Source organism: Anopheles marshallii, chromosome 2 (assembly GCF_943734725.1).
Source record: "Anopheles marshallii chromosome 2, idAnoMarsDA_429_01, whole genome shotgun sequence".
Taxonomy (NCBI): Eukaryota; Metazoa; Arthropoda; class Insecta; order Diptera; family Culicidae; genus Anopheles; species Anopheles marshallii.
In genome coordinates this window covers 43,798,066-43,819,715 of record NC_071326.1, presented here as the reverse complement: position 1 = coordinate 43,819,715, position 21,650 = coordinate 43,798,066, and the positions used below count along the sequence as shown (strand labels likewise).

The 21,650-nt window shown below is 42.2% G+C and overlaps 1 protein-coding gene across 1 annotated transcript in view; it reads right to left on the bottom strand.

Annotated features, from left to right (window-relative positions):
* Positions 1-21,650, bottom strand: part of LOC128709319 (contactin-4) — a 171,183-nt gene that overhangs the window by 37,703 nt on the left and 111,830 nt on the right. The window contains exons 10-11 of the mRNA XM_053804305.1: positions 20,156-20,315; positions 4,676-4,884 (exon numbers count right to left, since the gene is read on the bottom strand). Of these exons, the coding sequence (XP_053660280.1) occupies positions 4,676-4,884; positions 20,156-20,315 (369 nt within the window). The remainder of the gene's footprint in view (positions 1-4,675; positions 4,885-20,155; positions 20,316-21,650) is intronic.

Below are 21,650 nucleotides of genomic sequence, written 5' to 3'. Positions count from 1 at the left end.
GATCGAGCCACTTCACGGTGTGTGCTGGCTGTAGCGTAAATCAAACAAACCCAAACCGCACTCGGATCAGAACTGGATTGCGGGCAGGTTTCATGGGGTCATTGAATTATGTTGCGCAGTACGAAAAATGGGCAAGGCGCGATACCGGCGAGCATGGGCTGCTGGTGGGGCAGAAAAATGTCGATTGAAGGAAAAATAAGGCAAAGACAAGTTTGCAAAGCAAATGGAAATTATTTTTCAATTACAGCGTTGTTCCATTGTGTTTGTTAGGGCGTGCGATAGAGAAAACATGGACGCTCGTTCTGCCACGGTAGTAGAAGTGCTGTCGAATGTCTCGGTTGATTAATTTTTTACCCGCCTGACACCGGCTATGGTGATTTGGTGCGTTGGTCGGTTTATTTTTGCAAACAATAATTAATCAACGTTCCGGTAGAAATTATAAACTCATATTCTGTCGGCATGTCAGCTTGCTTTGCCACGCAGCTAAACGTCAAGCGACGGCCTCGCCTCCAAGTTTGCCAGAGAGACTTTGGAGCACCCGAACGTCAGCCGTCACCGTCTGACGTTCGTCAGTACGGGTGGGTCGATTTGTTTTGCTAAATGGTCAAAAGGATGGTGGAAAGAGTGGCTCACCGACGCTGGTGGCACTGTCTGACAGGACATTGTTTTGCTGGGAATGTGCCGGCTGGGCAGACGGTGGAGCTGTTTGTACGAGCTATGTTTAATCTGACATGCAAACAACACTTAATATTGCTTAAGTTTGCTTGCGCTCGAAGTGTGTATGCATAGGGGGGAAAAAGTGCAACTAAAGCGTTTACGTTGCCGAGAGAAATATTGAATCGTTTCTGCCGCCAGCACTCGAGATACTCGAGACATTGGTGCAGCTGGCAGATGATGTAAGCTCCTAGCACGAGATACAAATGACAGATCAACCTTCGACCTTTGGTCCGAAGTAGCATGCAAACAGCAAATGAACTGAAAGCAGCATATCTGCCACCTACACAGGTCTTCAATCACTGCTCGACCCATGGCGGACCTGAATGGAGCGGACGCAAGACGAAAGCCAGAATAATGGTAGCCAAATTATGATTGATCGAGTAAGGTACTTGAGTTGCCCGTTCTGTTAGGTGGCTTACAACACGCTTACGAGCTTGTTGCGTGCTGGGGGCAAACCGGCTGCCATCGAACAAATTTCCAAAAGAGCAATTAATATCGATAACGAAATAGCGCGAAAAGAAAGCTGACCTTGCTTGGACCATTCGTCAAATCGTTCAATTTGCGTGTTTGGGCGGTTGGGAATGCGTTATTTTGAAAGATTTAATCGCAGTTCAAACAATGGCGAAGGGCACTGGAAAAGTTTAGCAAGCCGTGTATTTATCTGCGTAGAAAACGTAGATCGTGGTCATATAAAGGAGCAATTTGAAGCTAGTGTACTCATTATTTAATTCACCAAAAAATAATCTGGCATCGATTCACTATGTGTGTCGCTCGGAAGATGGTTGATGGGCAACTAATGTAGCAAATTGCTTTGCCAAGTAGACCTTTAGTCCGCAAAACAGTACAAGCTGCGAAAAAAAAATTAAGTATTGAATAGTTTTACAACTTCAAATAAGCAGAATGTTTGCTAAGGATAGCTCGTACTAGCTTACCAGAGCCTTATTGTTTCTTTTTCAATAAAAATAAGGCTATCTTCGATAATCTTCGCAGATAGAATTAGCAGAATTGTTGTGGAAAAATATCATTATTTGAAAAGAAACTTAATTTACACTGCAAGCATGACTGAATTACATTGGTTTTTGGCGTGTACAATATGGCGTACGCAACCATTTATGCTTTATTCATCATAAGAGTTTGTCTTATGGTTGATTTTTTTCTTCTGGTTGCTCAAGCATATCCTTACGCAGGACTTACCGGCTACGAGTAAATTAAATAAAACATGGCTAAAATAAATTAATAAATTAAGTAAAATGATAAAAATGGCTCTTGAGGTTGTTGTGCCACTAAAAAAGAATCGCACAAACCCGTAAAGGCTATTAAGAGCCCAAAATATTTTGAAATAGAAATAAAGAAGATCGATGGTTCACTGTTTGAAAAATTGTTTCACATTTCAATACTTTGACTGCCTCCTTATTTAGGTATGCTAGGGAATGAAAAGGTAGACCAAATTTCCAAAATGGGCTTCGGAAGGAGCTCTTTTTGATAGGCTCATCCTACCGCACCTTTTGCCCCAAAGGCACGTTGGCAGAGTATGTGGAACGCCAATGAACTCGGCATTTTTTTGTACTTGTGAAATATGAAGCTTATCGAGTAATTCAAAGAATTTCATATACAAAACAACTAGACTAATATGTTTTAAATTACATGCCTCCTGGGCTTGCATTGCCATGCGGATGATGATGATGGCAACGGTACTGCAATATTTTCCAATATCCAGTTTCCCAGAAGCATTTTCAGCAGTTATTACGCTGAAAACTGGCACACAAAGTAACCATCGCGCTAAAGTGCCAGCGGCTTCATCTAGCCGAAAGGTTGTTTGCGCCCACACCGTATGCAATCTGCATGACCGTTAACATTCCGTACCTCGTAGCCTCAAAATGGTAATAATTTAATCGTGTTTTTTTCATATTTTGTACAAAGCTTTCCCGGAGTTTCCCGGGAACAGGTTCGCATTGGATAGTGATGGTGTGAAATTGGGCCATCAATACGTCATGCCGTCACTTTTACGTTTTCGTGCGTTACGGGCACGGGTACACCGTCCTTGCGGTAAGTGAGCGTAATGATACACTTTCCTCACATTTCCCATTTGTTCGTTGCTTCGGTATGCCGGAAAGCGCAAGAGAAGGAAGGATGGTCCGGCTAAAGGCCCGACCGCAAAAAGAGGCACACGTCGTTTGCTATCGGAGTGCATTCGTGTGCATCCGGCCGTGAGTATCGTCCTGCTGCTCGCAGGGCAACCGTTGGAAGGATCGTTTTCATTTTCCACGAATGAACGACGACCGCCGGTGCCTTCACAATGCATTGCTTTTCTCTCTCCCTTTCTTTCTTCCTCTATCTCACACGTGTATATTCGAGCCGGTGATGGTCCATACGTGGTGTGATCGTATGGATTATGCTAATAGTATGTTAATAATGGCTAGTGTTTATGAAAAATTATATCCGCCAGTAAGTGAGGCGACGGCTTTTCCGTGCAGCACTTTTGCCGATCGAAAACACGGATTCACCGCTCGTACCATCGCTTGCCCTTGTCCCACGAGAAAAAAAAAAAATAACCCGTAGCTCCACGCAACCCATTTTCTCGGAGCACATGGGCTCCGGCTCGGTCGAAAACACAACGTCGGACGCTTCGCCATGGCAACATGCAACAAATTTACCTTTAATGGTAAAATGCTTTTAAAAGTGATGAAAAATAAAGTATATTTTCTCCCAGCTTCTCGCCACTTTGTCACGGCTTTGTCCCCGCACAAGGTATGGAAAAAGCAGGAGCACGCAATTCAACCCAGCCAGACCCAGCTATGTTTTCACCTCAACGTCGAAGGCATGTTTCGAACATTTCGAGGTTGGGAGGCCTGTTTAGTGTGAAAATAACAAAAAAATAAAACGCTTGCAAATAAATAAAGGAGGGTCCGGTAAAGGGGGACACCATACAGGCACGAACGGGTGGAACACCTTTACCGGCTAGTTCATAGTTTTCTCAGACCCTAGGGAGGTTGTCGTTTTATTTGCCTTGCTTCCGGGCAGCTTAAAATCCGCGTGCTGGGTAGTTCACTTCTATCCACACTACCACAAGCCAGTCAGTTGGTGTGGCATAGTTGTGCAGCTTTTATAGAGCAGCAACTCACCTTCGCTTTTACTTCTCATACTACCTTATATTGTTGACCCCAAAAACGGCCGGACGGTTTGGTCGCAAAACAAAAACTCGGTCATTTTCGTCAGGGGAAATGTTTTAATGTGACATTCGGTTTGAAGCTGTGCATTCTATTCGGCATGTAGGAAAAGGTAGCTGTTCCACGTGCTGTTGGTATCGGTTCTGTCATATTTTTTTGCCCCTGCATCAGGTCAGGTGATTTAAATATTTAATTAAATACGGACAGCAGTTTGCTCATGTGGTTCCGGTTTGGTAGAATTGGCGTGAGGAATGTTGCTTTGTCGATGACAACTACAAGCAATCTGCAACCCGAAACAGCTAGCCATGGTGGTGACCTGCGTTGAAAATACACCGGTCCACCCAGATCCCTGCAATGGAGCTAGGTGCTTTCTGTATATGCAGCAACGGAGATGTGGCCAGTTGGAAAACGACAACATCCACCTTTCGGCTTCGGTTGATTATTTATGCACATCAACAATTTCGTTACCAACCAGCCGTTCGGAACCAGGTCGCTTCAACGCTGTTTGGCACGTGCTGTTAGGAGTAAGTGTGTGTGTGTGTGTTTGAAAATGTGCCTTCATGCAGCTACATGCCCCTCAAAAACCACATTTGTCAGCGAGTGTTGGTCGTGCGTGTGGGGAATCCCACACTCTGCTCGTGTAAGGACAAGGTTTGGAGTGTTTGAAGTAGGATCCTAGCATCGTGTGGGCAATGAAACTTCAGGCTTCGAAATGTGCTTGTAGATACGTGTCTATTTGTGTGTGTGTGTGTGGGCCCCATTAAAAGGTCCCCTTTCGCCGATTTCGATACCTTTACTGGGGTGTAGGTCAGTGACGACGCTTGCTCGGCATGAACGCGGTATCCACTCTGCGGCATATCGATCGTTTCGGCGGTGTTGTTGAAGGACCACTTGAACGACTCCGGTGGTGGATAAGCATCGACCTGGCAAAGGATCTCAGCCGCTTCGTTCCGGGCAACGCCGTAGATTTTCTTCTGATCCGGACGACAGATTGGTTTATCTGAAACGGCACGACAGAAAGAAATGTGAAGGTTAACATACACGTTTGCTAGAGTCAGTATAAGGCGATGTGGTGATATTTATTGTCACAAAATGTATGAAGTAATTTAACGTTTTTTTATTAAAATAATTCATGTTTATAATATATACGATTTGGGATTTCTCAAGACACATCGGGGAAACAATTGAATAAGGCCGCAAAATGCTAGGATTAATCTAAAGAATGACGAGAGGCTTAAATGATTTCTTATGTTTAACTCGTACTGTTTTGTTTTGTTTACTCGTGAAACCACTGCTTGAATATTATTGTGTTATTTGGGCTCTCACTGCTTACTCAACCAGTGATCGCATCGCAACAGTCCAACGATCACTCCACCGGTTTAGCAGTCAGGAAAACATAGCATAGATTCCAACTGTTAGGTCTGTATACCCTGGAAAATGGGCTGTCGAATGCTGCGGACGCTCTTAACATTATTTATTCCCTGGACTTCTACCTTTTTGCCCACCGCTTAAGTCCTCGTCATCTTCTATCTGCCCCATACCCACGTACCTCACTGGGATTTAATTACACTCTGCTACTCGCCATTCGCTTATTGAACCACTCTTCCGCATCGTACTCCGTGATAATATGTAGAGATTAGGGTTACACTAGTGTTGATGTGTGCCTCAGACAACCGATAAGTTAAACCAAAAATTATAATAACTTTATATCATGTTACGTTGATGCACTTGAACGTTAATAAAGAACCTATTGGAGTTTAGTTCTAAATTATCTTTAGGTTTTATTGCTTTATTGCAGAAACGTTTTAAATGATGAAAATATAAACCATTTTAAACAATCGAACTTTTTTGTTGGAACGGTAAAAAAAAGTTAAAATCTGATGCTGCATGTCTAAAATGTTTTTTACAATGCAGTTGGGGAAGATTTTTTTTCGTATGAAAGTACTGTCTCTAAAATTCACGATTCTAGATGAAATATGCAGCAGAAAGGTACAAAAATAACATCACATTCATTAATTCACCAGTGTTTCACTATGCTGCATTGGTGTTCGCATCCAGTTCAACCACGAGCATTGGTGTCATAAATCCCCTAACGAGTACCTCGAATTGTGTACATTATAAATAAATTACAGATTTCTGATACGTTCAACTGATTCGCCGCTGAATGCAATGAAACGGAACAGCGACAAGAAACTTGGAATTCATCCATTTCCATTTCACCTGACGGGCAATCTACCGATCTGTACCGTACGTACAGTTATTGGAACTGTGCTGTTAGTTGTAAGCTCGGTGTAACAATATGGTTTCGCTGTTCGTCATAAATAATAGCAAAAATAAGCTGCGGTAGTTTGGGTGAGCTATTGCGGACGGCAAAATATCGGTATAAAAAGGGACGTTTTGTAACGAGATTGTTTTCACTACGTACATATTTATTTTATGTTTCTTTTTAGAGGATATAAATAAACTTGTGGCTAGTAGAAGAGTATCTATTTCATCATTTTTTATATGAAATATTTTATATAACAATATGACTGTGTACCGCAAGTCCCTGAGAGGCTGATCACAGAGATTAGAGATACTTGAATTCTCGTACATCCAATACAAATGAAATATAGTTTAAACTGGAAAGTTAGAGCCAGTACTTCACCTATTTGCTCACATTTCATTTTGCACAAAATAATAAACAAAACTCAAACTAACTGGATCGAAATAGAATCTTCCATGATATATTTTCTTCCTTGTATTTTGTGTAATACGTTTATAAAACTACAAAATTTTAAAATTCACGTGTGTCATAATCCACGAATATTAGACAACTTGTAACTCAGAGATTACCTGAATGCAAATTTACATAGAATGAAGTACAATATACACACAAACTTTGGGTTGTTGTGTTTTATTCAAATTCTAAAATAGAATTTATAAATTCTATCCAACATGCTTTTCGTCGGAATCGGACTGACTTAATCATGATAAATTTCCATGATTCTTCGCAACAAAAGATAGATTTTTTAAAAATTAGTTTTACAGAAAATTGTAGTAAGAATGAACTAAGCTTTAATTAAGCTTTTTAAATTTTTTGCCCATTTTTGATTGTGTCGTCAATTGAACTATTCAAACAATTCATTTCCTTTGTACTGATATTTAACATTTTCATTCGTATCAACCAGTTCGTAGCAACTGCATCAGAGACAAAAGCATAATTTAGTACTATAAGAATAGTGAAATAAAGCCTTTGAACGGAACCACCGTACAACCATTCATCAAATCAACCACATAACCGTCGCTTACTTTGACGGTTTATTGGAAAGCGCAATGCGCAAGCACAATCCCTACAGGACATTTCCAATCACCGTCCGCACCATTCCCAGCTCTCCCATCCTCCGTGCCGCAAGGTGGAAAGGAGTAACGAGTCATCCGTTCTTCCACCGTGGCACGTAAATTCTCGGTTCGATCTGAACTATGCTTTATGGTTATGCTGTTAGTGTATCCGTTACACATCCCGTTACGGGTTGCGCTTTCTTTCGGTGGAATCCTTTACACAGTAAGAAAGAGCATTGCATTGCCAACCCCGGCAGCAAACCTCCCGGGACGGATCGAATCTATAAATCAACCGAATGTGACGCAATTGTTCTTTATTACTTTTCCGAATGGGATTTTTGCTGCTGGGTGTGTGACAGGGAGCGGAATGGGCCCACTGTTTTCTCCAGGGCCGTGATTGGAAGGTACGAGTTAAAGTATCAACGGTACTATGCACGTGTGCTTTACGATCGCAACGGGTTCTTAATTGTGATCCTGGCGAGCATCCCGCGCTTCGTTGGCACATGGTGGCATAAATAAGTTTCAATAAGCAAGCAATGTAACTGGCCAGCGGATGTGTAGGCACGACATAAAAACAAGCGTGCATCAATCTGTCATACGTCCGTCGCTAGAGTGTCGTATGCGTTACCCCACGGTCCTACACAAATCACAGGTATGAACGCACCGCCTACCATTTCACTCTTTGTTTCGAAGGACATTCGAAAGTCTGATGTCGCGTCAAAAAAACCTATTCAAGAGTGCTCTTGAAAAATGATTTTGGTTTTGAAAGTGAGAAGACGTACAGTGTGCAGCACGCGAGTGTGTAGCAATGTTTGGGAGTACGGTTTGAAGATAGATTGGAAAATATTTGTTTGCTCGTTTGCGGTCGGGTTGGTTACGGTTGTACGATACTTTACGATTCAGGGATGGTTTACAGGTGATGACCTACGATGGCTGTACCGTTTCGATGATTGATTTGTGTTCACATTGTGAACACGGTAGCTGAGTTGTGCGACGAGTCTTGAGTTTGGATTCTTTAATAAGGTTGAAGATTGCATACGTATGTAACTGATACATCGATCGGAGGGAGAAAGCATTGACTTATTTGGCTATAGAACAACAAAACTCAATTGATGTATTGTGTAAAATCGAATTATGTAGAAACACATGATGAAAATAACATATTCAAACGGTTTGCTGGTTTGTAAAAAAAGAATACTGGATGCTCATTATTTATGAAAAACGTGCTTTAACTTTCGAAATTTTGTATTGTGTAACAAGATGAGTTTATTTTGTAACTGTAATTATTTTATTGATTGGAATGTTGAGCGCGCGAACACCATGTTTGTAATGTTTATCATAGTTTGGTTTTTAATAGTTAAGAGACGAATCAGAATTTGATAAAAATACTCGATTAGTTAATCAGGAACACATAAGATTAATTCTTCACAATCATAAAGTAGCCAAAGAGAGTGTGGTTATTGGTTATAGTGAATATAAGTGCCGAGGATGTAAGTGTTCAATATAGTGTCACTTCCGAACAACCCGGAATGGTTAAATCTCGGACGGGTTAGTGCATGTTCCAAAAAGGACACAAGATAAACGACACTCTGCTCTCAGGTGTGCTGGTGTGCCACCGACCGCTTTGCTTCTTTGCCATCACCAGCTGCTACCACCTGGCTAGAATTTATTTTGATAAATGAAAATTAAGAAATTTATGGCCTTGTTATCGGTGTGCCCTGCTATGCTCTTTGATCCCGCCCGGCTTCTTTGCCTCCGCCTGGGTGCGCCTACAAAAGTGATAAAAATCACATGCAGAGTCGATGGACGCACCGGGACGTCTACCATATGTGAAGGCTTTGGCAAACTGTGCGCCTATATCTCTATGTGTGTGAAGCCAGAGACCAACCTCAACAACGTATCGCTCGTGCAACTCGTAGCCATGCCGTACGACAAGCGGTCGTTAGAGAGGCGGGCAAGGCTAATCAATCTCCTAAATGTCCTGCGGGGACACTCCTGCGATGCTGCGCTCACATCGGGGGTCGTTTATCGTTACCATTGGGGCACAACAGGCAGAACAGTGGCTGGCTGGCTGGCAGGCTGACACGCATAAAACAGCCCACAAATTATGTTCCACGTCCCACGCCGCACAATTTGTTCGATCGATCCTTGTGAGCGGTATCCCTATTCAGTGGCCGTTGGTTTGACAGTTGTAACATGGTGTTGTTTTTATTCGACCTGACGCCTCGTGGATGTTTTGTTTTGCGTAAGGTTGGGCACAAAATGGTTTTATTACGATGTCGTAATTCATTTCAAGGGATAATGAAGCAGGGCGACAACGCTGTGAGAGAGAAAACAATTTCTTTGAAAATATAATAAAACTAAACTCATAGACAAAGGTGCTAAATGCAATCCTGAAGTCGCCACGCCAAGGGATAATGATTACTGCAAACATAAAATCCTTTCCCCATTTCATTTCGTTTCACGAAATAAAGGCAGACACCGGTGTGTCTTTCGAACACTTTCTCTCTCATTCGCTTTCCACGCCGTTTCGTCCTTTCGCTTTAGCTCATACAGCGCACGTTGATAGCGAAGGACGGTATCCATCAAAGCCCAGCGTCTATGAGTTGGAGCTTTATTTGATCGACCACAACTGGGGCGGGCCAGTGAAACAACCAACAAAATGGTGATGAAGAGGCAAGTAAAAGCTTTCCCACAAAATTAGAACCATTAAATCATTTTTATTAGCTTTTACCATGCAAATGGTTGGCTGGTCGATTGCAGTGGAATGGTTTTGTCTTTTTTTGTTTTGTTTGCTTCTCTTCTTTGATGGTGACGATTCGCCTGCTGTGGTCGTTTCGTTTTCCGGTTTGGTGTTTGATTTGTTTTTTTTTGTTTCGTTCATTGAGCTTTACATTTTCCATTCTGTTGAACTTCGGACTACTTTGATTGATTTTCCGGCAAAGTGGGAAACATAATTATGTTCTCTTTTTGTGCTTGTTTTTCCACCGTGCGCTGTGTTTGCGCCGGTGGAAAGTATGTTTATGCGGTTTTATTTTCAATTATCACCGTTGTTTTTCTAACCACGACCCTAGCGCTGCCTGGCTAGTAAATTGTGATATTATGGAGCACATTTTATATGTTGTTTTTCTGTGGATAAGTAAAGGTGGGTATTTTCCCACAAATCAGTACATCCGTGTAGTGATACGTTGAAAAATGGAGTGATATGATGTTTTTGTGTTTGTGTTGTAGGATATCTCTTTCAAGTATGAAACCTATAAATCATTTTAACAATTCATTTTCTGCTGCGATGCGTTTTGGTTAAATTACTGCCAATCTCACGAGGTCTAGGTCTGCCATTTCTGGCTTTCTTTGAATTAAACTACACATAGCTGGAACGTCAGCCATGCGTACGGGGGACTGGTCCTGATGAGATTTTGGTCCATGAGTTCGTTCGTGTGATGACCTGCGCTGCTACCATCATGCCGCCACAGATTACCGGAGTGCCAATAATCTTTTTAAGATTTTAAAGGAATAAACAAATCCTAACATCAGAAACATCATTAATACAGAAAATCGGATCACATGTAAATCCGTTGCCATAGAAAATAAGATTGCTAGCAGCAAAAGGGTATTAATACCACTCATTGATGTCAACTTAACAACACACAATTAATTTCTGACGAAATGGTCACAAGATCTTTCTGGGTACGTTATTTGTACAGGCAGTTCTTAGAAATCCTTGAAGACATTCTTTGAATGTCTTACCGTCAAATTTTAAAAATTAATAATTGATTACAGCAAAAGCGTGGGTTTAGCGTGGAAGGCAGAGATTTTGCCATAGTACGTTACTGTTTGAGGCCGGAAGGATACGCTGGTTGGGGCACGTCATGAGGATGCCGGACTCGTGCCCCACCAAAAAGGTCCTCGTCGGCGACCCGTTCGGCACGAGACGCAGAGGAGCGCAGCGAGCCCGTTGGCTGGATCAGGTGGAGCAGAACCTATCGGAGATCGGGTGCAGCAGAGGATGGAGAGCGGCAGCCCTGGATCGAGTTTCCTGGAAACGTATTGGTGACCAGGCCATGTCAGCACGACGTGCTCAACAATAAGAGCGGGCCAAAGAAGAAGAAGAAGACGTTACTGTTTACTGGATCTGTCTTAATTATGCTGTGTTTGTGATTATGCTTGTGTCGTGGTTTACATTTTATATCATTAACTAGATTATTACAATACCAATTTCAGGTAAAAATTGTGCCATTAGCAATTATACAACAATCAATAACAGTCATCTTGATGAAGAAATTGTCTAATAAAATCGTCCACTCGAAATCAAATAACAAACAAATTTTATGAGTTTCGTTCGTTGTACAGTACAATTGTACAGAACACTGTTGTTACAATAGTTACTCAAGGAATATTTCAATTATGTTATTCTCAATTATTGAGAAATGTTCATTATTATAAAATTTTCACTTAAATAAGCATCACTTTTTGTGAACGTTTACCACCCCCTGTGGTGCGTACATTTTTCCTAATGTATTTATCGGTGTCGCAAATGGATGTATGTGTTTTGTGTTATATAGCCGTGATATAAAACTTCACTCAAACGAAACGACCACTAACCTTTGATTTGTAGCAATCAAACAGGAATGTCGAGCATGTAGCACAGTACTATATGCGTAAAACTAAATCACATCGTTGCGCCTTCACTAGCTTAGTGAGATTGCTGTACATCATTCGCTATGCTTAATATTTCACACGGAAAGCTGTTTGTTGATCATCGCACTGTTGAAAAGTCCGTAGCGTAACATTTCGTTTCCGGTTGGGGTCAAGGGTTACGTGTAGCTGGCAGGCGTGGCTAAATTTCGATTTCCTCCCACATCCTGAGCGTTATCGCATGGTACTGGTGCTGGTGAAATATCCGCAGCGTACAAGGCTGCCTGGTAATGCCAGAAAAAGCCCTCAACCAAATGTCATCTGTCCAGCAAATGCGAGTGCCGAAACAGCGAGCGCACACCGTATTACCCGGTCCCGGCATAATGTATGTTTCGGTAGTTTAGCCGATGCCCCATGTTGACGGTACGGGTACATGCTATTACCTTCGGTATGGAAGGTTGTCATGCTTTTACTTTTCAAGCATGTGTTCCCCATAAATACTTGCCCATTACACGAAACCCTCGATGGTTCCATCTTCACCTGCATCCAGTGCCGGTAGAAAAAACGGAACGGCCGGGTGTGCGGTGGTGTGGTTGTGGAAAATTTATTTGCCCTTTTTCACACGCTCCACTCGCCGGTGATGATGCTGGGTGATGGAAACGAAATGTGAATGTGAAACGAGCCCGATACTAAGGTCCCCATAATCTGCCATCGTTGGGCCGGCGCGCATTCGGTAAGAGCAGCGAGCCGACATGCGAATGTTTTATTACATCTGTATAAAGTGCTAACATATTCATATCAAAATCAAATAACATAAATATATTTGCAATAAAATATCTCTCTCGCTGCATCGCCAGATGAAGCAGGTTTGGGGGAATAAAGGGCTTCTTGTATACTTTTTCTTCCGTTGGTGTGTAACGTGAAGGAGGACATGTGCTAGCTTTACCGTTCTGTTACAGTCCAATTCGTACGTAGCAGAAGCTGTGGCTGTGGCTTTGAAACCGATGGCACGATGGGGTTAGCATGGGTTCGTTTAGCTTCCAAACGCCACGACCATCATGACGATGTGGCGGCAATGATGATGACGAAACTGATGGTAGTGTGTGATGGTTCGTTAGCAGCAATGGTTCCAACAGCGCTACGCCACACGTTGCACTATTTCGATTCGGGCAAATCCGTTGACGAGCGTGCATCCGTTCCTAGTCGTTCATAGTTTTGGTAACATTTCGCTTATCCTGCAGCGAGCGTTTATAGATCTGCACGAGAACAGGGCGCATACTTTAGCCAAGCTAAACCGTATGCACATTATCTCATTCTCTTAGGAAGCTTTAGCAGTTTGCTTGCTATGTAAAGTATACGCTGACAGCTTGCCAATGGGTAGAAGAAAATGTTGTTACATCGCGGCTAACCTTGAATTTGCTGGGTGCTGAGGAGATGTTTTAATATTAAACTGTATATGCCTACGGTTACGCTTTCATGGGTTGGAAGATCCAATCCCAAAAATGAACTGATGCTGCAGATGCATGCTTCGAAGTTTTTTAAGATTTAGAATTGAGTAGATCATTAGTAAATCGTTTTATTAAAGCAAATTACTTTTGGAAAATAAACACCACACATTTTAGCGTAATCACTTTAGTTCTAAATTTGTTTATTGAGTTCACAACAATTGTATGCATCCAGGTAGTTCTAATGTTATAATAGTCATAAAAGACAAATTATGAGTAGTTATTTTTAATGTTAATTTAGTGCAAAAAAAAAAACAAGTTAGTAGGAATAATGAATAAGTTTTGGCAACTGGTGCATGCACATCTAATTTAATATGAAAATGATCTGATATGTGTAAGTTTTAAGTAAAGTTATCTTTTCAGACGTCGAATAAGATACTTTGAGCATGGAAAACACCTTTTCTTTAGTAATTTAAATTAATAAATTTCCTATGCCTTCAATAAAACTGAAATATAAGTACAACCTGGAGTACTTTATGTTTGAATGAATCATCTTTTTAGTTAAAAATGAGAGATACTTGAGAGATGGATATTTTGAACACAACATTTCAATCAAGTTTACTCTGCAGTACACCTAGCACAAAACACAATCAATTCTTTTTTTTTTGCTTGATCACTAACATCACCCGTAACACTCGATCTAATCGCAACTTGAGTGGAGCAGCCTAATCCATCTTTACACATTTGTCCTGCTGCAATTATAGATTCCGTTCGTTCACACCCTATCTAAGCGTGGCCGGTGGCCAATGTAACCATTTGCCGAAACTGCTGACTGCACCAATTTCCAATTCCAAACGAACACATCAATGGCAGACCATAAAATACCTCGGTCGGCTTAATTCAAAATCCTACCGTCCCCTCGCTTTACTGCCTGCTGAGGTGCGTTACAAATATGGTCCGATCGGTATGGACCGCTTGGACTGTTGCATTGTTGGCTTTCATCGAATGCTTGTTGCATTCCCAGCTGGTCCCGGTATTTTGCTCCGTTTCCGCATTGCAATAAACTATAACAATAACTTTAAATGTTTTATTCAAACGAGTGTGCCTGCTGGTCACTGCCATGGTTTATTGTGACCAGGCCCCGAATGTATTGGTGTGTGAAGTGATGGGGGGAAGATTTTTTGTTAGTTGTTGCTGTATGCTACTATCGGTAAGTACATCGAACGGTTCCCATCGGCCGGGTAGGAAGGATGTTATGCACATTGTACATAAATTTCATTTGATGAATGCAGAAACTCGCTCTTGCGCTCGGGGCCATTATCTGATGTGTAGCTCCGGTTTGGGTGGCACACGATGGGAGACTGAATCTTCGACACGAGCAGCTTCGTGAATTGTTGCTCGGTAGAACCGGAAAAGTAAGTAAAACTTTTTTCTCTCCCCCACGACGGAACCGTTTCCCATTACAGCGAGGGCGAGCTGCTGCAGTCGAATGGAAAAGTTTGCCATTCGAATTTGCCTTACAAGACCACCGTTGGCAAGGTATGCCTTCGGTTGGCGGAAGCTGCTTTACGAAATCTGTGGTTACAAAATGCTGCAAAACAGCGTAGCAGAATCCGTAAGACCCCGTGTTCTAACTCGTAATCCAAATAGCCTGCTCACGTTCGTTCTGGCGTACCGCTTCGATCGAGCGGATGAAATATTAACATATTAGATGGAAAATAAGTTTCCGAATGCTCCGGCTCCGGCGTACCCGGTGTACGCACCCGGTTGTGGAGGAAAGTCAATTGAATTGTAAATAAAATTCGTTTGAAGTAGAACGCCACACGCCACCATGTCCCACGGTACACCGAGTTTGCCGGTGGTGCGTTTGAAAAGTGGGTATGTACATTGGTGAGCAACTTCGGAAAAATCCCCTGGCAACGACAGACAGACGGTTTGCAGGGAAAAACTTTCCTCGGGTGTGTCTTATGCTATTGGTTCGGTGCAGTGAAGGCTGGAGGAATAATATCTCATACCGTTGCGCTCGCTTCAGTTTCCGTGCTGAAAGTTTGTTTCCCCGTTCTTCTTCATTGTGGGCGACACGGGTTGTGCGAGCGAACTGTAAAATCGTATTTGTCTTGCACAACATTTCATGCGTTTCATCGATGAATACATTCTTCGGCAAGATTTGTGGGAACGGTGGGGGTTTTTGGCGTGGTAGCGCGATAAGAAAGTTTCCTTAAAATATGCTAATATTTTGGTAGCAGACTCCGTACCGATTCGATTCAGTCCGGTGGAAAATGAGTTTTTATTGATGTTGTCGTAATGGGTCTGGGCCGTAATCGTACTGAGCGTGCAGAGGGTGCGAAAGCTTCAAAGGGCATGAAGTTGATCGTAACTTCATTTGCACCGACCCTGGAAGGGGGAAACTGATGCTTTCCGATTTGGGTAATATTTTTGATCTGTTCCATGCTGAATGTGGGGAAGGTGCCGGTTTTTATTTGATAAGTTTGCAATTCAAAACCAGCATGCGGATGTGGACGGAGTGTCCAATAAACCTCACAGCAACTTATTGCTGGCCATTACTTGTGCAGCACTTCAAAGGAGAAAATTTATAGAATACGATTTGCAGATGAGATACACGAAATTATTAATGGTGATGGTTTGTCATTTTTCATTTGCTTAATTTTTTGAATAAATATGTGATTAGGTATACTCTCTTTGGAAATGTTGGGGTAAATTATAATTAAATTAAATTATAAATAAAATTATACTGAATAGATGTTTCTAAAACAGTACAAATTGCAAAGATCAAACAACTGGGTTTCGAGTTAGAATTGAAAAAAAAACCTCGGTATTTACTATGCTTTTTTCGAGTTCATGCTAAAGAATAGATATGTAGAAATCATCATCATCTTGACTGCAGTACCAAGTTTAAATTCTAAAAGTTCCGCTCTGGCCCGATCGATGAACTGCAGGTTCGTAGTTGAAAACATACCATCACTAACAAGCAATAGTACTAACAACTGCAACAACAACTAAGGATGAGATCATGTGTCTCGTTCGATTTAATTACTTCAATGTTTAAACTTTTAATCTCGTTTACTTACGTTTGCAGTAAGAAAAATGGTGATGATGTTGGTTTTTTAATTCAGTTCCGTTACTAAAATGGGTGCGGATTGCTCTCCAAGGAAACCTGAACGAACGTTGCCGTTTATAGCAGAACAACTTGTTATAAACCATCAAAGAAGGCCAGATTTTCCAAAATGAGCTCCAATTTAAAGAAAGATGAACATGAATGAATAAGTGCACATGACCACTTGGGGTGAAGCGATTCGGAACAGGCGTTCCGGAAATGTCTGTAGTAAGGAAACAAGGAGGAAATGTGTTGTGAGAATTGGGGGCCAATGGGACTGACAATAGCACGAAAAACCACTAGAAGTGAAAAGGTTTGTCTTTATTGAGGATTGATCATAGCAAAATAGACAACCTTCAAGGTTCATACTCGAAAGCATGTTATCCATACGGCTCAGCGATTAGATTAATAAAACTACTTGCTTCAAATCTAGGTTCACCACACTTTCATAGCACCGTCTGCATAAAATTACCTACACCACAAAGTTCCGGTTTGAAGGAAAAATTCGACCAGCATTTCGAATTCGACCATCTCGAAAAACCAATGCCTTGTGGAATCGTTTGCTGCCACCGCTTTGTGTACCGTTGCTGGCAACTAACTTTACGGCTTAGCGCCACTGTTTATAAGGGTGGTTTGAAAAATGTTCAACCCCGGATTTGTAACCATTCGTGTAGCCTTTTTTCCGGGGAAGCACAAAACCAAAGCACGTGAGCAAAAAAGTCATTTTGCAACCCTGCACCGGCGAGGGCAAGATGTGCCGAATGCACTTTACGCTGCTCGCCAAAAATTCCAAACAACACAGCAGCAAGAACAAGTTTTGTGCGAGGCGTCGAGATGCACGTCGTCGTTGGCGGTCGTGGAGACGTGGGACAACCGGTACCAAAAGCTTGGCCACGTTACAAAAAGTAAAGTCGGACACGTTTTGGGAAAATTTTAAAATAAACACAATAATTTACATGCAAAAGTGTGTGCGCGTCTTGCAGAGTTGCACACAGCGCACGAGCAGTACCGTGGTCTGGTGAGGTTGGCCTCTGATATTGTGCTCGCGTTTAGGGGTGGTTTTTGGGAAGTTTTCTGTACCGTACCGCAGGCGTATGGTAGATTCCCCGGTGGGATGCCAGTGCTGGGAACCGCACACGGGTCGTGAACGGAATGTTGTCTGTTCCGTTGCAGCACCAGGCAGGAGAGTGAATGTGTGCAGGCTACGTGAAATTTTACCCAATTTTGGGAGGGCTTTGCTCTCACATCTTCGCGGTGAGATTGCGGGCGGTGTAACGTAAATATTTTGCAAGTGCAACGAAAGTTTTGTGACTAATGAGTTTTCTCTGGTGAATTTTTAGTCATTTTCTCATAAAACCAGCTAGCCAGTTGTTTGCGTCATTCGGTAATACGCTTTTCCAAATTACGATCCTATCGGGATCGTGCAGCTGAAGGCAATGAACAACCGGACAGTGAGGAAATTTTTCTTATTTCTCTCCTCTTGCTCCCTGTTCCGATGAATGCGTTCAAATATTTGTCCGGCCAGGTTTGAAACTGTGTTCTGCTAACCGACACGGAATGCGAAGGATGTTCGTGATGGTGTGAAAATTATAGTAAACCGAAAATCAAACCGATTGCTTCCATAACCATGATCCTGGACGGTTAGCAGAAGCTGATAAATGGAGTTGTGTGAACGTTCGCATGAGCGACGTTTGAAATGGGTGTTATTTTCGAAATTATTAGCTCTATTTGTGTGCTGAAGCAACTTAAGTAATGAAAGGGAATTATCGTTCCAAATCGTGTAGAGGCAATTTTGTTGAATGCAAAGTATTATTACTGGAAATGCATTAAGTAAATTGTGTAACCAACGAAAGAGTTGTTACAGTTTTTAGTAGTTGAATCGAATTAAATGGATTATTTTCTTACTGTTATTACTGTATTATTGTATGTCTTACATGTCGTATGTACTATGTAAGAATGTCTTACTGTTTGTTACTGTTACTGTTAACGTTACTGTTAAAAACAGGGGTTATTCGAAAACGTGCGAAAAAGATATTTGAAATGTAAAACACTTCGTTTTTTACAAAGTTTATTCTTACTAATTGTTTGTGTGTCTTAGTGTCTTACTTCTTATTCTCAGTGAGTTTTAGGAATAATACAGTAAGACCTTAAATACATTTTGGATTCATTCTGGTACATTATATTTATTCATAATTATTATTAAATGGAAACAAAAATGGTGTGTAAATTTGCACCGAAATGGTTCATAAATTCACATCAAACATGAGCAGTGTAGAGGACTGATCATAAACTCTCTTTCTTTCAATATGATTTTACTGACACTCACAACGAAAAATGCTCCCTTCCTGAACAAATTAAATTATCAACATTATGGTACAAATATTACAAAACAAAAGGTAACTTTTTATGCCCGGAACCTGGCAATGGAATGCAGGGTCAGGAATGGTGGAATAATCCTCGGTAGGTAAGCGTTGCACAGAATGGCTTATCCTTCCAAGTTGCTAAACGTCTTAGCACGCTGGCGTTGGTGCAGTGTGTGTTGGGTAGAATTTTTCAATAAAAGAGTTTAATAAAATACCATAACGAACGACCGGTGGTGCTGGATGGGAAAAAGGTGTCCGAAAGGGTAGGACCGTGTCGAGATTACCGAGCGGGATGGTGGCATCATAAGGGTAGATTGACGCATAAAAATCCATAACCTAGCACAGTTTCCATCCCTGCGACGACAACAATGTGAACTGTAGATGGCGATGGTGGAAAACACAACAAACGTGTGAAACAAAATACAAATAAAGCGTAATCCGTTTCATAAATTGCCACTACTATAATCATCAATAATGGTTTGCCGGTTGCCATCGTAGCTGCTCCCAAGAGCTAACTGGCTGTATGTGTGTGCGAGCGTCTGTGGTTGGCTTTGGGCGACGCTTCACTGTCATCGTTACCATCGTCACCCGTTTGATAGGATGGTAACGTCAACATAACGTCTCGATTGTCTTGCCCTTTTTCTGGGCCGCTCGTTTGGCCAGAGTCAAAGAGTCGCTGCGTATTACTGTTTCCGTTGCTTGTGAACTTCAATGCTCCAAAAGGCAGGTAGCAAAAGATGAAAAATCTTTGCCACACGAACTATTGCCGCGTGCTAGCAGCAGGGCGAATGTGAGTGCACACATTTACACCGTTCGACGAAATGATTGCGTCAAGGAAACTTTGTACCCAGCTTCTTCCGGTTGACGTCTTGCGGGTTGAGTTTGTTATGGTGGTATTGTTTGCGAATGTCTGCATAGTTCGCACTCGTCATCACCTTTAGCTTTTGCTGCACGGAAGGTAAATCGATAGATGACAATGTGCGAGAACGCTAGCGGTGTTGAAGTAACAAGAGTATGCTAGAATCAGTTTTCCGAGTACTTTCATAAGTTTGAGAATATTTTAAGTTTGTTGTTAATGTTGTTTTTAGTACTAAAAACAAAGCCTTTATCCAATAAGCAGAAATTTGTTCAAAAAGCAAGAGCGTCTTTTGTTACAGTTCCTCGAAGGTTTTTATGAATTTTTGGGTATAAAATTCAAATCAATATACTGGCAAACAACAAAAATCAACTCAAGGATTTCAATTATCTAGAATGTACTTTACAAATGATAGCAGAATGATACGTTCAGAAGAGTGTTTCAAGAACAATGTTAACATTAAAAGTGATTGTAATGCATTGAATTCTGATATAAAATGAGATGTAATATTAAATGTAGTTAGTTTTGCAACTTACACATGACTTTTAGGTGGACCGTATTGCTTTCGCCATCACCCTCAACATTCGAGGCGATGCACGTGTAGTTGCCTGCCTGATGACGTGTCACCGTCTGCAACGCCAGTGCGGTACTACTCATGATGACACCCGATTTGGAGTTGTGTTGAACGACTTGATCCTGTAACGAGTAATGATGGTAAATAAAAAAGAAATAATTCAGAGACCCGCAATGTACAGAAATTGGTTTGAATGGTTTGGCAGGAAAAAGAAACGGGCAGCATATTAGAGCAAAAATAGCACTACCAGTAGCGAGAATACTAGCATTCGGTATCCATAAAACATGCCCACGCCCTGTCGGTGAAATTTGCTCCCATTGCCGTACCCGCCGACAGTTCCGGTCGAAAGTGAACGGAAAATTGTTTGTGGTTTCCGCTGCCGGCTGTTTAGCGTGAAAATTCCGGTCTTACATTTTCCGGCTGCCTCCCAAAGCGACCATCACAAACGCAAATGAAGCTTATGATCTTTCCTACCCCGGCCGGTTGCGAAGGTGTCGCCGGTTGTTTGTGCTGCGCCAGAATACACCTTAGTTTGCCACCGCCTGTTTACCGGGCTGCTCAAGCGAATCACTTTGAAGTTATTAGTCAATGACACGAAATGAGCAAGTGGAACGGTAGCAAGGTATGGCAGCAAATGACAGCCTGACAGCGGGATGGCCTCGCGAGATGGTTGGTACATTAAGTGAAATAAAATTTTCGTTATGATCATAAAAATATGCTACGGCCTGATGCTGCGTTCCTGCGTCCCGGTGATGATGCTGGTACACGATGCTGCTTTTACAGCGCGCACAAGCAAACAACGGTGCCCCCGTTAGCGGGCGCGTACAAATTCGAACGGGATGGTAACGGTTTCCGCCATTTGGGCCGGGAGACGGCGGTATCGTGCGCGGTTAAGCAAAAGTCAAAAGTGAGGAAAAACAAGTGCGTAGGCAGTAAATTTGAGCTTTATTATTATGATTATTTATTTAGAGTCTGCAGTGGGCGCTCGTTGAATTTTTCCGTTGAACCCCGTGCGCCACGCTACGCAGCCACTCGCATAGGATGAGCTACCATGCGCCTCCATGTACGGTACGATGCTGCAAAACCACACCGTGGGGCGTTGCCTGTGCGCCATATTTTGTTACCGTAGCTGGGGGCCATGCTCGGAAGACACAACCGAAGAAGCGCAGTTTAGGGCGCGGTGTCGTCATCTAGCAGGATGTGTGAGTGTTTTTTTTTTGCGATTTTTGTTTCACAAATTCGTCGGCTGTTTGCAATGGGTGGCGGCTGTGAGGTGTACACAGGTAATACGAGAAGGAGCTGCACGTTTAATGTAACGGTTTTTTGGAAGAAAAATTCACAACCGGAAGGCTCCGTTGGGCGTAAATATAAAACACCGCGCGCTGCAAAACACCACAGCGCACTTTAATGTGCAGGGCGCAAAGATCGTTGCCGATGTTCACGTGTTTTGCTGCACG